Genomic DNA, 18,300 nt, shown 5'->3' on the forward strand with positions numbered 1-18,300 from the left:
TTTAAAAGCCCTTCATACTTTGCCTCTAATGCATCTTTCCAGTCCCATTATACATTACTCCCCTTTCCACATTCTATGGTCCAGCCAAACTGACCTTCTTCCTCTTCTTCAATATTGCACTCTATTTTCCATCTCCATCCCAGTGCCTTTACACTAGTTGTGTTTTGTGCATATAATTCACTCTCTTCTCCCTTATAGAATCCCTCTCTTCCTTCAAGATGCAGATAAAGTCTTCTATGCAAGGCTTTTCCTGATCTATCAACTGCTATCATATAATACAGGGTAGCATACAAATATATATATATATATATATATATATATATATGTGTGTGTGTGTGTATATATATATGTATATGCATATACATGTATGTATATAGTATACTAACATATATAGTAGTGAGGTAAGGACGGTAGTAAACATGTGTGTGTCCATGTGTACATGTTGTTTATTATGATAGAATGTAAGTCCTTTGAAATTAGAGAGTTTCATTTTTAAAGTCTTTACTCCCAATGCCTATGACAGCATCTGGCACAAAGCAAACACTTAATGAATGTTTGACTATTGATTGAATAGGGGATGATCTGAAGAGTAGTACTGGGGAGGAACTCAAGAAGGATAGCTTCACTCTTCTCTGACAAGTATGAAGTGAATTCCTCAGCTGAGGAGGAAGTGGGGAAAGGGTAGTCTGCAGAAAGTGGAGGTTTGAAACAGATGCTGTGATAAATGAAATAGAGATTCAGTGCGGGAAAAGTATAAAGATTTGTATAACATGGCAGCAGCCATGTTCAGGTTACATAATATAAATCTGTAGTGGTCCCAGGTAGCAAGATTGTTCCACAGTATTTAACAAGCAAAATCAGAGCGGAATCAAGGAAAAAGGTTGGTGAGAATAATGAAGGGTTGGGGTTTGGAAAGGAATGAATAAACAAGACGAGAGGAAGAGGCTCGAATATGGAGGGCATTATTAAGTTGAATTTCTTAAATATTAGGGTCCAGAGGAAAGCAAGACCCAGGTGGAGAGACTTTGGTGAAAATGAAGACTAGGTTTGGGAAGGATAACGTACAGGAAGAGCTGAAAGGATGGAATGTTACAGTCAGATGACAGAACGTCAAAGGTATGGATTGTGGAAGTGGAACACTCATGAGTGATGATAAAATTACAAATATAATTAAGCAACCCTATGTGTGGCTTAATTTATTATCAATTTTTTAATGTAATATAATTTAATATAATATAATTAATTATATAATTAATGTGTAGTTTACTTAGCGAAGCAAAGGTGCAGCTCATGGGAGTTGAGGTCGATGAACCAAGGGTATTTGAAAAGATTAGAGGTCTGCAACGAACAATTTTAAGTCTCCAAATATAAGCGCAGATTTTGTAGCATAGAGTCCAGGTAGTGAAAGGAGAAAGAACAACAGCATTGGGGGAGGGAGGAACGCGGGGAGAGTGAGAATAGACATCAGGGTCAATATAGACTGATCCAAATAACGCAAATTTCAAACAGGAGGTTGAAGAACTCCCAGAAAGAGTCTGCAAGCCTCGGGGCTACATGAATTACAAGAGTGGAAAGCAATTCACAACCTGAAGCCCAACCCTCTGGCTAGGCTGCAGCCCCATTCAAAGCCTGGGACCAGTAGCCTGGGCTTGGATTCCGCAGGCGTAGCCCAGCCTCAAAGATGGACCTCATCATAATCTTTTGGGGGTTGTATTGGTGGTGGTCCAAGGGCAGCACTTTCCGCCCCTCCAAGCGGCCTCCCGGGTTCAGGCAGAGGCTGGATGACCACTGGCCGGCAGGCTCTCTGGACGTCCCTGCCGCGGGACCAGGGCTTAGGCAAGGTGACCTCGGGGCTGCGTCGCTTCTCCTGGAGCTACTGGGCACCTTTTTGCCATCGTGTAAATGTAGGAGCGAAGATTGGGCGGGAGTCCCAAGGATTCTCAGTCGTGATTCCAAGAGTAAAAAGCCTAGCAGGGATTGCGTAGGTGGAAGGAGCAGCCCACACTTGTCCAAACTCCGAGGGCGGGGAAGATAAGACCCGACTCGAGGTTCCAGCCCTGGGACACTGGCAGCGTGGGCCCCTCCCCCAACCACCTGACCTCCCCGCCCGGCAGGCGTTATGCAAATGAACTACTCCAAGTGCGTCTCTTCTACCTTTCCCTTCCTTTCCCCTCCTTTCCCCCGCCCACCGCGCATGCGCCCTCCCGTCCTCCTTCACACCCCGCCCCCTTCAACCCATTCTCTGGGCTGCGCTCCGCCCCTCTCTGCCCACGTGCTGTGGCCCCCTGCCGCCGCCGCCGTCGCCGGAGACCAGCCTCGGGGGTGGGGGGGAAGCGGGGGGTGACGGTGGCCGGTAAGGCTCCTTCCCGACGAGGCGGCGATGTCCGCGAGCCCGGAGCGCGCCGCGGCGGTAGCGGCGGCGGGGCCTCATGCGCAGCGCAGCAGCCTGGCCTTCGGCCTCCCTCCGGCTCTCGTAGAGCGAGCCGGTGGCAAGAGCAGTAGCCGCCGAGGCCGTGAGGTCTCTGGCTTGTCTTCCTCCTTTTCTTCCTCCTTCCCCTTGGCCGTCGGGTACTGAGCCGGGGGAGGGGAGGCGGCCTGGGTGTCCGGGGCGGGAGCTGCTGCTTTGAGGATGGGAATCCTCTTCACCAGGATATGGAGACTGTTCAATCACCAGGGTGAGAGACGGAGGGAGGGAGGGAGGCCTGAATGGAGGGGAGACAGGAGGCGCCTAAGGAGAGGCGAAAGGGACATTTCCAGCCGCGGCGCCCGCGCGTACTCCGGGTCGGGGTTAGGGAACGTGGCTCCCTTGGAGCTGCGGGGGGAGGCGCGCCAGGTGTCCCCTCCTCCCGCGGGTCCGCTGCCCCCCGAACCGAGCCCTCCGTTCCCACAGACCTGTCGGGAGATGCTTCCTTGCACACCTTCCCCTCCTTTCTCCTCCATTCTTCCTGAGGTCCCTGCTCCCGGGCTTATACGTGGCTAGGAATGTGGTAGGAGGTGAAGGACAAGGGTGTGCTGGGGTCTCTCGTTTTCACGCCCCCCTCCCCTGATTGCTAGGTTGCTACCCACCTGCCCCGGCTGGAGGCACGTGCCACCTTCCAACTTTTCTTATTGGAGTCGGGGGGGGGGGTTCATTAGTTTGCTCCCTTTTAGCCCAGTAGGAACGCGAGCCCCTCCGAGGAGGAGTGAGAGAGGTTTTCGTAGTCTGCAAAACTTAGGGATCCCCAGCTTGGCAGATCGTGGTTGAGATAAACTCCACATCTATATAGCTGTCTTCTTCTCTGGGGCCTTAAGTTTCCTTGACTGGAAAACGAGCTAATTGGACTAGACGATAGCGGAAGGGCCCCTTTCTACCCTTAACTTTTGCTTCCCTTCCAACTTGGAAAGCCTTTGATTCCAGGGATTCTTCTGCCAGTCCTTTGGAGCAGCGTTTGGCTGTTTGTTAGGGACCCATGTCAAATGTTTTACGGTTAAAGCTGTTCGATGCTTTTGGTTGTTTGGTTTATGCTGTTATGATCTTATTTTAAGTATTATGAAAATGCCTGAAGGCATTTTTAAGGCATGAAAATATAATTTCGAATTAGTGATGTGCGTAATTGGTATTTGAGACCTCGGCAACAGCTGTATTGTGATATGAAAATGTCCGTGATTTTCTTGGTGATGGAGTCATAGATATCGGCTGCCTACATTCATAATAGAAAGAAATGCTAAATTTAGGAAAGGGCAGGGGTTCTTAATCTTTTTGGTGTGGGGTGATGGACCTGTTTGGCAATCTGGTGAAGCCTGTGGATCCTTCATAGATTAATGTTCTCCAGTGCATTAAATAAATTACTTAAGATAACAAAGGAAACTAATCATGTTGAAAATGCAGTTATCGAAGTATTTTGGAAAACAAAAAAGTTCACACACCCAGGTTAAAACTTATCCTTGAGTTGGAGGTTAGTGAAAATAAAGGTGTGATGTTAAAAAAAAACCTCATTTAAGTTCACAGATTCCTTGAAATTTAACCAGACTCCCACTCCTTGTTAGGAACCCTTGATTTAGTCCCCAAAGTAATTTACCTTTTTCCCCAATCCTGTTTTGGAACCGATTGTGGTTATAAAAGTCTGTTACCAATAGTTCCGAAGTAAGTTTCTGTAATTAATGACACTTCAGATAAGTTTTGTATAAGTCTGTGTTCTTTTTTTTTGTTTTGTTTTTGCTAGGCAATGGGGTTAAGTGACTTGCCCAGGATCACACAGCTAGTTAAGTGTTATGTGTCAGAGGCTGGATTTGAACTCAGGTCCTCCTGAATCCAGGGCTGGTGCTCTATCCACTGTGCCACCTAGCTGCCCCAAGTCTGTGTTCTTTTGAAACAGACGAATATTTATATTTGTAAGACTTCAAGAATTATTGTGAAACATGAGTACTGACCTTTAAAACAGGGAAGTGATTGATACCATAATGTAAAGAAGCAGACAAAAATACTCAAAATGGGATTTTCTTAACAACCCCTTTTCTGCTCTTTAAACTTGGTTTCCTGATTCATCATTTATGGTATCAATAATTTATTGTCTGTTCTTTGTGTATGCTGCTCATGGTATTGTCATATACCAAAATTCTTAGGGTCACATTTGAATATGAAGTGGTTTAGTGACAAGAATCACCACTCTACCTACTCTTCTAATATTTCAGCTCCGTGAAGAATGATATGATTATTGGGGAGTAGGATTGCAACTTATAATGGTTATGTCCATTTGTTTATGTTTTGAACATAAACTCTACTCTACATAGCACATAATAATTCTAGTTGAAAGTGAGGTATATCAAATTACATTACTTTTCTACATTTGTATTTGCTCTAAAATAGTGAAAAATTGTCTTGATTCTTATTAACTAATTACATATACTAGGCAAGTTATTTTACCTTTCTAGGCTTCAGTTTCATCATCTGTAAAATAAACAGACTGTACTTAATGATCCTTTAGGTGTCTTTGAGCTCTAAAACTTTAACCTCCTTAAGATTCAGTTGCTTTATCTGTAGGGGATGCTCTCATGCTTGCCTTAAGGCCTGTGGGCTGAACCAGTTAATGTCTGGTACTGCCTTCCAGTTACAGGGTCTTTGTCACATTTTAGCTAAGCCTGTTGTGAATGTTTGGAAAACTTGACTCTTCAATGAACCTTGTACTCTGCAGTTTTCTAATTTTAATGTCTTGTAAAAGTTAGATTTCTTTGATGAAAAATGAGTTGTGCTTTTATCCACAATAAGTAAAGGTTTAAAGACTAAAGAATTTAATTCAACAACTATTTCTAAGTACCTACTGTGTACAAAGTACTGTGTAAAGGATTGTGCTAAAGAATGCTAGCATGTTGATTTTGTTAAACTTTCTGTATTTCTCAGCTTGGGACATTTTAATATGGTATTTATAGTGCAAAGCTGTATGAATGTTGAGAAATATGATACAAAGACCTATTAAAATGAGATGTATATAATAAAAAGTCAATGAATATTCTATCCTGCTGTATGATTTAGACATTAGTTAAATGTTGGTAGAGGTTACTTTTGTATACTATCTTGACCATTAAGGATGAAATGTCAAATCCATACCTTTGAATTGATCACCATATTTTAATGTTAAATAAGTGCATTGAACCTTTGTTAATCAGTTAGCTCACTAATAGAATGAGTATCTGACTATTTGTTTATATATCTTTTGTTGCTCACCTTATCAAGGAGAAGATGTATTCCAAATTATTTTTCATAGCAAGCTTTTGAAAGAATGGTCTTTTTAATTTCATAATTTACTGTATGAGTGATTTCTAAGCTGTGTCGAATTTTTGTCTGATTTCTGTACGGCAATTTTTCTTTGTTATATGTTAAAAGATAATTGACTAAAGAACAGCCTAGGGATGACTGAGGTAATACATTTAGATAAAATAAAGCATTGGAGGAATGTGTTGGTACAAATTGTTGACTCTGCTTGGAGAGGATGCTCTTTGATGAAATGCTGTTGTGATGTGGCTTGATTTGGTAAACATGTATTAAAGCCCTTCACATAACATGTTCAAGGTATGGTGTATTTGAGATTATAAAAACAGGGCCGCTGGCTTTTAAGGAGCTTACAATCTAGCAAGAGAGAAAGAGAACACGTGTATACAAAGAACTGTAATGCATATTGGAATATGAAAAATTCATAGAAAAACACCTGTTTATATAAATATTTTGCCTTTACAGAAATATATTTACATAAATATTTCTGAAGTATGCCAAACTATTGCTCCATATGCTTTTTAGGAATTTGATGTAGTTACTAGAGTTTTCTGGTGTAAGCTTTACTTCTCAAGACCTTTTTTGGCATAAGACTACAGCACTTTACTTGTGCTTGGGTTAATGATCCCTTGAGGAATGACCAGTAATGTTTTAAGTATGTGAAAGATGATCACTGGAAGCTGATAAGTTATAAAATAAAATTTTATTGGAGCAAGGTAAGTTTAGATGAAAGAAAGAGACTGTTGATGCTAAAGTGAATTCTGAGAGAAGTTGTAGCATCCTTTCCAGGTTTCCTTTGTAAAACCAACCTTTCTCATAGATCCTTTAAAAAGGAGTTGAATTAATCTATTAAGAATCATGGTTTATACCTGAGTTTAGGAGTATAGACTGGGTTAATGGTTCTAAGTAATTTCCTATGTTTGGCATACTTTTGAGCTTAGCTGAGCTCCACCCTCCATAAGAAAGTATGAAAGTAAATGTAAAAAGTAGTTTTTGGTGATGTTATAATCTAGAAACCTAAAAGCCAGTTGTGTTTTATTTATGTATGTGAATAGCATCTCCAAGAGCTAAGTTTATTCTCTGTCTGCAACACTACAGTACCTTTGTTGTAAACAGTACATTGTATTTTAAATATATTTTATGTGTGTATTTGAAAATATTTTCAAATTGTGTGAGGAAGGCTGAATTACCCAAGATTTCATTTTGAGGTTCTCTGACTTTGGAGACAATCTTATTTCTACTGTATCACTGCCTTTTTGGATCCTGATTCAATCAACTGTTTTGTCATCTATTCCTTCAAGCTTTGTGTCACTTGCAAATTTGATAAACTTTCATCCAGGGCATTGATAACATTGAACAGAACATGAGCAAGAGCAGATCCCTATAGCACTCCATTGGAGATTACCTTCTAGGTTGGCATTGGTCAACTCTCTTGGGGCCCAGCTATTCAGGTAGTTGTGAAAGCACTCATCTACAGTTACCTAGCCCAGTTTCTTCCATCTTGTTCACAAGGATATTTTGATGAACTTTGTCAAAATGTTTTGTTGAAATCCTTTGTCTTTGGTGTTTCCCTAATATACTAATCTAATAATCCTGCCCACAAAATGAATTGAGATTAGTCTAGTTTGACTTCTTGATGAATCCATACTGGAATAGGGTGATTGCAGGTTTTTAAATTTTAAATTAATTTTTAAAATTTCTTGTCCTCCCACGCTTCCCCTTGTAATACATACAAATAACATCATAAAGACTATCTACTTTAAAAGACCTGAACTACTTTCCTTTCTAAGTGGTCATAAAACCATTTATTATGTTTATTATAATGCATCCTAGAATTTTGTCTAAAAATTGATGTCAAGTTAGTTGACATATCATTTGAAGAAACCTTTCCTTTTTTGAAAATTAAAACATTTGGGTTTTTTCCGGTTCTGTAGTGTATTTCTCTTGTAGAGTTGTAGATAGTCATATCTAATTTATTTGCTTGCATTAAAATCTCTACTCCCTTATGTTACCCATAATTGACATCTAGGCATTTGAAGCCACAAATATTGTTATTATTCCAAATCTTGGCATATGTCAACTTTATGGTGTATGGTTTTCTTCATTGGTATTAATCTTCCTATGTAATTTTTATCTGACTTAGTGAATGAATGTAGTTGTAGCTTCTCTTGTTCCACCATTTTCAGTTCAACTCTCTCATGATAATTATATTCACAATCAACAAGCATCTGTTAAACTCCCTTTGCGTGCCAGGTATTGTTCTAGTTACTGGAGATAAGACAAGTAACTCCCTATCCTAAAGGAGCTTACATTCTATCACAAGAGACAACGTCTGCATATATAAGTAAATACAAAATTTATACAAAATAATTACAAGGTAATTTCTTAGTGGTAGCTGGGGACCACCCTGTTAGCTGAAGAGTGTTCAGGAAAGGCCTTGTATGTAGCATTTGAGCTGAGTTTTGAAGGAGTGTAGAAATTTTCTGTACAGTGTTCATTAGATCACCTTTGTCCCCAAGCAAGAGCTAGTAGGTATACTTATATCTGAAGTCTCTTCATGAAAATTCAGATTCTGTGTTCCAACATTATCAGATACAGACTGGGAATTTGGTAAAGGGATTCTTAGAAGTTAGTAATGAACGTATCTGATGGAGAAATTTTGAGGTATAGAGAAAATAAAAACTAGGATGTCATGATGTATACTTAGGACATCTTGACAGCATTTGACTAAAGTGTTAGTTTAGTTAAGTTGATTGGGAAACTATAGATAGCAGTCTAGTGAGCCTATCTTCAAATTCTTTCAGCACTGTATTTAGTTTGTCTGCCTCTTTGCTCTTTGTCTTGTTCTCAAGTAGTTTTTGTTAAGTTCTTTTTTTCCCTTAGTATTTATCCTAAGCCTCTGGACTTTAATATTCCTGATGTTCTTACAGGTCGCTGCTACTTCTGATTTCATCTGCATTTCTTTGCCCTCGAGCTGTACATCCTACTTCAGTCTATTTAGTCAGTTCTTTCCTTTTTTTCATAAGAAACATTTTTGTTAGTGTTGTCAGAATTTCTCGAGAGCATCCTATCCCTCTTTGATATTGCCTGAAGAATTTTAGGTCATTCTTTCTTTCTTTATTTGTTTATTTTGTGTGAGGCAGTTGAGGTTAAGTGACTTGCCTAGGGTCACACAGCTATTAAGTGTCATGTGTCTGAGACTGGATTTGAACTCAGGTCCTCCTGACTCCAGGGCTAGTGCTCTTTCCATTTGCCACCTAGCTGCCCCTAGGCCATTCTTTCTTAAGTTTTTTGAAATATGCTCTCCAAATCTAAGGTGCATGGTGTAGAGGGGAGAGGGTATAGGAAGGCAATTATTTTCCACATTATTAAGAAAAACTTGATAATATTTAAGGTAGTCCAGAAGTTGAATGGACTGTCTTGATCTATGGAAGTATTGTATGAGCACAGGTACACAAGGCTGGAAGATCCATAGTGTGTTTGTAAGGATGGTGAATAATTAGCATTGTTGGAGCAGACAGTTCGTGAAGTAGAGGAGTGCGAAATGAGGCTGGAAAAATTAAGTTGAGACCAAATTGAGGAAGTGTTAGTTTTGATTTGAATTTGTCGCTCACTTTCAGCTTCCTAAATTCTCTTTTGTTGTTTTCACATTCATTTGTTTTACATGGGGAGAAGAATCATGGCTTAGCCAAATATTCCTTAAAGCTGGCCTGCACAACATATGTGTCACAAGTAGACTGTGGGCCATATGTTGTGCAGGCCTGCCTTAAAGCAAATTGATGAAGAATTGGAGAGACTGGGAATAAGATGAGCTTAGAAAAAGATGGATGTAGTTAGGAATTACTGATGGTAGTCTTTAAAAAAGATACAGATGATAGTCTGTAAAATTGTATATTTAGTTCACTGTAGCTGCTCTAACATTAATACGGTCTAGAAGTAAAGCTCACATAGTTGGGTATCTAGCATCTGAAGGAATACAAAGTTTTATCAAGTACTCATATCACTATCTCCTAATCATCACTGTTGTCATTGACTAGTACTGCACTCCTCTGCCTCCCCACCAACCTGTTACCCCCAACAAGCACATACTTCCAAGATCTGCTTCTAGATAACTTCAGCACCCAACTAATATTTTTCTCTCCTACTTTAATCTTCCAAGATGATACCATTTCCACCTTCTTTTTAAATTCCACTCACCTTCATTTTCATTCCATATGAGCTTAGGAGGCTAAGCATTTTTATTGAGATACCACCATTACTCAACACATTTTTAAAATTCCTATTTTGGAATTGCCTCAGATTTACTGTTAAAGCCACACAGTGCATTCTGTATCTATTAATGCCAGTTAGTGTTAAATTAAAAATTAATGTTAAAACCAAATTAGCTTACTGGGTGCGTTGTGCTTTGGACATATATTGAAGTTTAAGTCCACTTCAGTAATACATTGTCTTCTGTAGTAGAGTTGCCCCAATGTTGTCTAGCCATACAAGAGAGTATTACTGCTTTGTAATGAAAGAAGTACAATTGGAGTCACAGTGCCTGAGTTCAAGTTTTAGACCTGTATTTACTGTTTATGTTCTTGGAAGAGTCACTGGGTCTCAGTTTCTTCATTTTTGAAGTGATGAATTGGTCTAGGTCAGGGGTAAGGAACCTGCAGCCTTGAGGTCACATGTAGCCTTCTAGGTCCTTGGGAGCAGCCTTTTGACGGAGTGCAAGTTTTACAGAACAGATTCTTTTATTAAAGGGTTTTGTTCTGTGAAGTTGAGATTCTCTCAAAAGGTAAGGACATAGAGGGCCTCATGTGGCCTTGAGGCTGCAGGTTCCCCACCCCTGGATTAGATGGATAATTTTTAAGGTCCCTTCCATCCCAAGCCCTGTGAATGTCTTATGTCCCTGATAGAATTGGAATTTGATGACTGGAATAAGCAAAAGACACTTAATTCCAGTAAAAATTTATTATGTACCTACTTTGTCAGTAGGGGCCTGAAAATGAACTTGTACTAACTTGGTAATTTGTTTCAAGTCAGCCCTGTTAGTAATATAGTACACCTGAATTCCAACAGTATACAGACAGAAATATGGATTCTGCTCTTTGTTGTTATTTTGGACTCTTTATCCATCTATTTTACCGGTATTATCTTTATTTCAGAGCACAAAGTTATCATTGTGGGTCTGGATAATGCAGGGAAAACCACCATTCTTTACCAATTGTAAGTATTCATTAATTTTTTTTTGAAAGAAAATTTAATTGTGACTGATATTGTTCTGTGTCTAGGCGATTTATAATTAGGGAAAGCAAAAACTAAATTACACCTGAAATTTAAGCTGTCCTATAGGGAGGTGGGCTGGACTCTGGTTCTAAATAAGTTTTAATTTCAGCTCTGTCATTAATTCATATATTAGACAAGCCATTCAGTTTTTCTGTATGTCATCTTTTTTACCTGTGAAAAGTAGAAAAATAAATCACATGGTTCTCTGATCACAGGATTCCTAGTAAATTATCCACCATGAGTTTTCCAAAGTTCTCTAGAAGCAGCTCTTTTCATGGTTAGAACCACCTGCACTTATTCTTTTAGCTTACTTTGTGGTGGTGAGATTTGGGAATATAAAATACGAAGGAAAATTCATAATATTGTCAGATTTTATGGCTTAGTAGAAAAACTGGGAGAACGAGCCAGCAGTACTTTCTAATTATAATATGATGGATTGATTTTTTCCCCCCAGTTCTATGAATGAAGTTGTACACACATCTCCTACTATAGGAAGTAATGTAGAAGAAATAGTAGTTAATAATACACGTTTCCTAATGTGGGATATTGGCGGCCAAGAATCTCTTCGTTCATCATGGAATACTTATTATACTAACACTGAGGTAATGCTTCACTATACAGTAAAACTTCTATTAACCAGATGCTTGGGGAGATAGAACATTATGGTTAATTATCTGAAATTTAGCAGGAAAATTTTTTTTAAATTTTAATCTCCATTGAAAATTTTTGTAGAATGAATTCATTTCCTGATTTAGCAAATACAATATCCTGAACTTTAATTGCATCTTTGATTTGGAGTTCCATTTTGAACATTAATTGTTAATGTATATGGTAATGTAGAAATTGAAAATTTAGGAGTTTGGCTTCAATGTGCAGATACTCCAAAAGTTTCAGTTTTGTCTAAATCTACCTTCAGCTTGTCATCTTGTCATTTGCCTCTTTTCCGTTAAAGTATGATGCAATAAATTTCTGATTATTCTAGGGTTCTAGATAATAAAATTTCTCTTTTCTATCTCTGTCTCTCTGTACATAGATATATGCTTATGCAGATCTATCTCTCTATGTCTTTAAATCAGCATCTAACTATGTACTATTTTATTTAGATAATATTGTAGTTGGACTATTCTCAATTTAGTGGAATATTGTTATTTGTTATGTAGAAAGAGCTGTGGCCCTGGGTTGTGGCTCTGCCACTCATCTAGCCCCGCCTGATCAAGTCACTTGAGCTTGTACATCTATAAAATTAAGTTAATAACCATCAGACTATCTTCTTTATGTAGGGTTGTTGTGAGGTGAATATGTTAATCATGCCAAGTACTTTGTAGTCAAAAGGGACTAATATAACTATAAGACGATAGTATTATGAAGCAGTGGGGTATAGTGAATACTATACTGGTACTGGATTTTAAGTCAGGAAGACTTGGATCTGAATCCTGACTTTGACTTGAGGTAAATTATTTAACTTCCTCCAGTTTTTCATTTATAAAGTGGAGCTAGTAATATCTCTCACCTTCATGGGGTTGTTGTGAGCTTTAAATGAGATGACATATAAAGCGTTTTTCAAACCTTAAACTGCTAAACAAATGTCGGTTGTGATGATGCTGATGGTCCTATCTCCTGTAAGCTGTTTCTAGAGCATTGGCCTATAAGAATGCAGTGGTGTAAACCTCAGAGATGAATTGAGAAATTGGCCTTCTTTTGAATGCCAAAGATTATGAGTTGATGAAATATAAACCTACAAACACTAGAAAAACAATAACTGCTTGCTGTTTTCTATTTTCTTATGCTACCTCTTATCTCTGCCCCAAGTTTAGATCGCATTTTTAGAGCAAAGGAAAGGGAGTCCATGTAGAACACACCTTTCTAATATTTTAGGTAGCCATTCACATGTCAAGTGAACAGCAATGAGGTTGATGCTTTGGTTAAAGTGTAGTGGGAAGGAAGGTTCTTTCAGAAATAAAATCACTAGTCATCTGTTAAGCAAGAGAAGAGAGGAAGTAGAGTACTGAAGCTTTTCTTCCTATTTTGTTAACATAGGAGAGGCTTGCTTAGCTTTAAATCTTTTTCTAGGGCCAGAACCAAATCAAACCAAACAAAAAAGCGTTCTAAAAATAGTAAATGTTAATTTAGGCAGTTTGATTAAACTCAATCTGTGATTAGTACCACCGTGAATGAAATGAGTTAAATCTGCTGTGATCCAATTTCTTTTAGTTTTCCAGAGCACACAAAACTAAGAAGTTATGATTCCTGCCAGGCCTTTTATCACATCTTCTAGTCCCACCTCTTATGTTTCCATTCAAGAAGTGTTATATTGGCAGAAGTGCCAAGTAAGGTGTGTTTTTATATAGACACAGAATGATTCTTTGACCATCACTGCATCAGTGCGTAGTAGAGATGTGGTTTGTTCATCAGCCACACTCTGTGCTTTGTTTTTCTTTCAGTCCAGACCTGGGATTTCATTGGTGTAGAGAATTCTTAGGGTGAGGATTCCTTCCACATAAGCAGCCTGACACTTTTATAGTGCTTTACTGTACTAGTTGATAGTTACGTAATGTTTTAAGGTTTGCAGGATTCTTCAGATAGAGTTATCCATTTGATCCTCACTGGTGTAGTAGTTACTTTATCTCTATCTCACATCTGAGGAAACTGAAACTGAGGCAGAGAGATCATGACTTGCCCATAAGATTTGTGAGTGTCTGAAGCAGGATTCACATTCAGTTCCATCTCACTTGCAAATTCAGTACTCTAACCACTCTACATTACATTTGATGAGTTTTAAAGGAGTAACTATGTGATTACTAATGATTTTGTTTTAAAATTATTTTAGTTTGTCATTGTTGTTGTGGACAGTACAGACCGAGAGAGGATTTCTGTAACTAGAGAAGAACTCTATAAAATGTTAGCACATGAAGTAAGTAATATTTCTTTTAAAATATGTGTGTACTTTGTTGCTTAGTATTTGTTCCTTCTACTTTTTTTGTGTTAATGTTGAGATCTCCTTAGAGTGCAGTTCAGAAAGAAAACTCCCTCTTACCATACTCACCAGCCATACTGTTTAGTCTTTGCTGTTTCCCAAATTGGAAGTGGAATTGTGACAAGCAACAGAAAAAATGTGGGAGAGTGATGGTGTTATGTTGTATTGAGCCCAAGTGTTTGGTACAATGTCTGGCTTAGAGAACACAGAGAACAGTAGGAAGTTGGGAGGTAGATTGTTGTTTTAGTTCTGCCCGACTCTTCGTGACCCCATTTGGGGTTTTCTCGGCAAAAACACAAGTGGTTTATTATTTCCTTCTCCAGCTCATTTTACAGATGACAAAACTGAGGCAAATAGGGTTAAGTGACTTGCCTAGGGTCACACAGCTAGTGTCTGAGGCTGGATTTGAACTCGGGTCTTCCTGATTCGAGGCCTGGCGCTCTTTCCACTTTACCACCTAACTGCCTTTTTATTAAATTTTTTTTTTTTGGTGAAGCAGTCAGGGTTAAGTGACTTGCCCATGGTCACACAGCTAATAAGTATTAAGTGTCTGAGGCTGGATTTCAACTCAGGTCTCCCTGACTCCAAGGCCAGAGCTCTATTCACTGCGCCACCTAGCTGCCCCTTTATTAAATATTTACTGTGTGCCAAATACTGTGCTAAACTCTGGGAATACCAATAGAGAGTGACACAGCAATCCCTGCTGTGTCAGTCTCTAAAAGTTCACATTCTGATTAGAGAAGACGACTCACCTAAGTTTATTGGTAGGATGGACCGTGGGGTACATTGGCAGGACCACTGGCAGGATCCAGAAATCCTTAGGGCAGGGGTGGGTAACCTGCAGCCTCAAGGCCGCATGTGGCCCTCTAGGTCCTCAAGTGCAGCCCTTTGATTGAATCCAAACTTCACAAAACAAACCCCCTTAATAAAAGAATTTGTCTTATAAAACTCAGACTCCTTCAAAAGGCCACACCCAAGGATTTATGGATCCACAGTGGCCTCAAGGCCACTGTTTCCCCACCCCTGCCTTAGGGTATACTGTTGGGAAGGGTAGAGATCCTAATGGGATCCTTGTTGGTGGGATTCCGGATGAGGCCTTTGGGGAAGTAGGCTCTGACCTTGAGAGCCTGGTGGTGGTTCCTAGTTAGGGAGTGTTTGGAGTGAGGTCACTGGGGGAAGGGATCTCAGGCTTATCTGGTGTTATTGAAGAATTTCAATTGCTTGTGGCCAGCATTCTCTTCTCTTTCCCCTGAACATGGCCCTGATTCTTCTGCTATTCTTCAGGGGGTACGTATACATATTTGCTCTATTTTCAGTTTAGAAAATACCAGGTGAAAGTAGAGAGCTACTTTCTTGCTGCATTACTGTGGTAATGATACATTTCTTACCCAAATCCAAAGGGCTGTTTCATGTTATATTTCATGAAAGATTAAAAAATTAACTGTGGTATAAAACTATAATGTATGTGAAGATACCTATCCAAAGTGAAGACATCATTCTTCAATAATTTTTCATTCACGTAATGCAAAGCAATCCTTATTTGATAATGATCCAATGAATAATGTTTCAGGGAAAAAAAACTTTTTAGCAGACATAAGGAAAAATAAAACACCCAACCAATTAAATTTCACATTTAGATAAAAAATGAGATTTAGTAATAAAGAAATTTCATAGATTTCTTACTGCAAAAGACGATCTTAATTAAGCAAGCTACAATGACCTTTGAATTATTTTATGTTAGAGAGGAGGAATACTGAAAACATTTTATAATATAGAAATAAATAGAGTATGTTAGAGTATGAACTAGTGGTATAAAAGAAATTAAAATGGCAACTTTTTTTGTAAAGAAATATGAGACTTCAAAATACAGATCTTCTGCAAAAGGCTTTATTCCAGTTATCAGGTACAGAAATACTTTTTTACTACTTTGATGCAGATTCATGGGATGTAGCACTTAATGCAGGCAAAATCTTTGAAAGGAAATATAATTGAGATTGAAATTGGATGATGGTAAGGCAAAAACCAATACAGTTTATCTATAAAGTTTAGGATTGTTGTTGAAATATTAGTATATGAAATATTAGTACATACATTTTCCCTTTACTTAGCTCTCATATTAAAATGTAACACACTAAAAAAAGATGCCTAAAATATTAGATCCCTCTTATATATTGTCCCACAACTACAGGCACACATACAGTAACCATGACATATTGCAAATTATAAAATATTCTGTATAATCCTATTTTCATGGTACAGTTTGCCTTTTTAGCAGCATTCTGCCATCAGTCAGTATCCTGTGGGAACAAAAAGTGATGTGTTTCTGTATTGCTTTCTTAGTTTGGATATCAGCAAAGAGATAGAGCCATTTCCCTAGAAGGACAAAAAAAGATAAAATGAGAAAAAAACAGACATACCTCACAAGTGAAGTAACAACTGAGGGAGGAAAATCATCTGAGGCCAGAAGGGCCTGGGTTGAAGAAAGCATTAAAGGCCAATGTGAATTAAGAAAGGGACAAAGATAGGGGGAGGGAGAGGGAGAAACCAAGAAACAGGAAAAGTGTTAGAAAAATAGAGGAAGAAAAACAGGAGATAGTGTTTCACATCAAGAAAAATTCATTGTAGTCCCCTATTTTTAATTAGTGTTTGATTATAATAATGTTTTTATCTCTTTGCAAAAGATTGTTCGGGAATATAGACCTGTAAGAAAATTTAAACTTGAAACATATTCTTTAAAGTTAAATTTCTTCCTGAGACTGTCTTCAAGCTGGTTAATTCCTCAGTCTCTAAGCCTATGAATGGAATACACTTCCTTCTTTCTGATGCCTCTTAGAATCATGAACTTTCTTCAAAACACATTTCAGGTGTGACTTTTCTGTAGGAGGCCTTTCCTGACACCTCTTTCCCTGCCCCCAGTTGTTATCATTATCTTCTTGAAATTTCTTTGTTTTTATCCATGTTCACATTGGTTTTTTGCTGCTCAAATATCAGCTCCTTGAGGCAAATGGTTTCATTCTTGTCTTTGTATCCCCTGCGATCAGCACAATGTCTTTCACATAGTATGCATGGATAATACTGGATGAATTTAAGATAAGATCATTATTGAATGTGTATAACAATGAGAATTGAGAGAGTTTTAAGAACTTTTTTCTATAAGAAATGCAAAGAAGTGCTGAAGTACTTTTTTAAAAAGTTCTTTGCAAATCGACTTAGTTGAAAACTTCATAATAAATTATCTTAATGATCAAATTGAATTGTTTTCTAGAAGTTTGCTTTTAAAGATGAAACTCTGAGAAATGCTTTTCTCTGTGTTGATTTTACTTAATCTATGATCTGTTGTCTAGTAAATGTGTATTCTGTCCCTTGAGAAATTATAGTTGCTTTCATTTTATTAGTAGAACTTCCTTTGAAATATGACCTTGACTTCATATAATAACCTTATTTTTACCCATTAGAAACAAGGTATTTTATATTCATTTTTAACTGTTTCTTTTGCCATTTGAAGTTAATTACTTTAGAAAATTGACTAACCCTCCAGAAATAAAAAATTATTGCTTTAAGCAGAAGTGTTTATTTTGGAAGAGGCAAAATGAAAAACATCGTTTTCCCTCTTTCTGAAATTATTTTTGAATGCTCTGAATTTGGAAAACCAAAGTTATTTATTTAAGTATTAAGGAATAATTTCTCCTAGACTTCACTTTCCTTTGCTTTGTTATTTAAATTCATTACTAATGTAATTTAGGACTAGTAGGATATTCAGTTATTAGGCAAGCAGACAAATAGCGTATTTTCATAATGTTATATAATAAATCTGGGTAATTGGTCTTCCTCTCCTAATTACTTAGCTATTTATATCAAGAAAAGGTTTCTGTAGCATTCAAATTTGACTTGGTAAAATGAGATGTTACTAATCAGTTACCAAACTGCTATTTAAGTAAAAGAGTCAAACCAAATAGGCTAAGTAGAAAACAGGATTTTTATTTGCCCTCATCCTTATGTTTAAGTACTTTAACAAACAAATCATCAGTTTTGCAGTCACTACCTAATACTCTTGCTAACAAGTTTCATTATACTCTTCATTGGCAAGTTTTCTTGATGGTTAAAAAAAAAACATACCAATGATTTTATTCTAGCTTTCATTGACTATGCTAACATTGACCTCTAATTTCTTAAACCTTTCAAGCCTGTACTGGATCTTATAGTACTCTCTGTATTATGTAACTCTGTATACGTCCTAAAAGAAAATCTTTTGAAATTAATGGTAGAATCTTATGGAATGAATCAATATCAGAGTAGAAAGTTTGATGTT

General features: G+C 38.0%; 1 protein-coding gene across 3 annotated transcripts in view; it reads left to right on the forward strand.

The window, feature by feature from the left end:
• Positions 1 to 2,264: 2,264 nt before the first annotated feature.
• The window catches only part of ARL5A (ARF like GTPase 5A), a 32,331-nt gene continuing 16,295 nt past the window's right edge, over positions 2,265 to 18,300 (forward strand). The window contains exons 1-4 of one of the 3 annotated variants that reach the window (XM_078147034.1): positions 2,274 to 2,675; positions 10,897 to 10,957; positions 11,472 to 11,619; positions 13,845 to 13,928. In XM_078147034.1, the coding sequence (XP_078003160.1) occupies positions 2,630 to 2,675; positions 10,897 to 10,957; positions 11,472 to 11,619; positions 13,845 to 13,928 (339 nt within the window). In that variant the 5' untranslated portion in view covers positions 2,274 to 2,629. Of the gene's footprint in view, positions 2,676 to 10,896; positions 10,958 to 11,471; positions 11,620 to 13,844; positions 13,929 to 18,300 lie in introns of all 3 variants that reach the window. The other 2 variants (XM_020970318.2, XM_078147035.1) reach the window with 2 other exon arrangements.

This window comes from Phascolarctos cinereus, unplaced genomic scaffold, assembly GCF_003287225.1.
Source record: "Phascolarctos cinereus isolate Bilbo 61053 unplaced genomic scaffold, phaCin_HiC Scaffold_726;HRSCAF=1367, whole genome shotgun sequence".
Lineage (NCBI taxonomy): Eukaryota > Metazoa > Chordata > Mammalia > Diprotodontia > Phascolarctidae > Phascolarctos > Phascolarctos cinereus.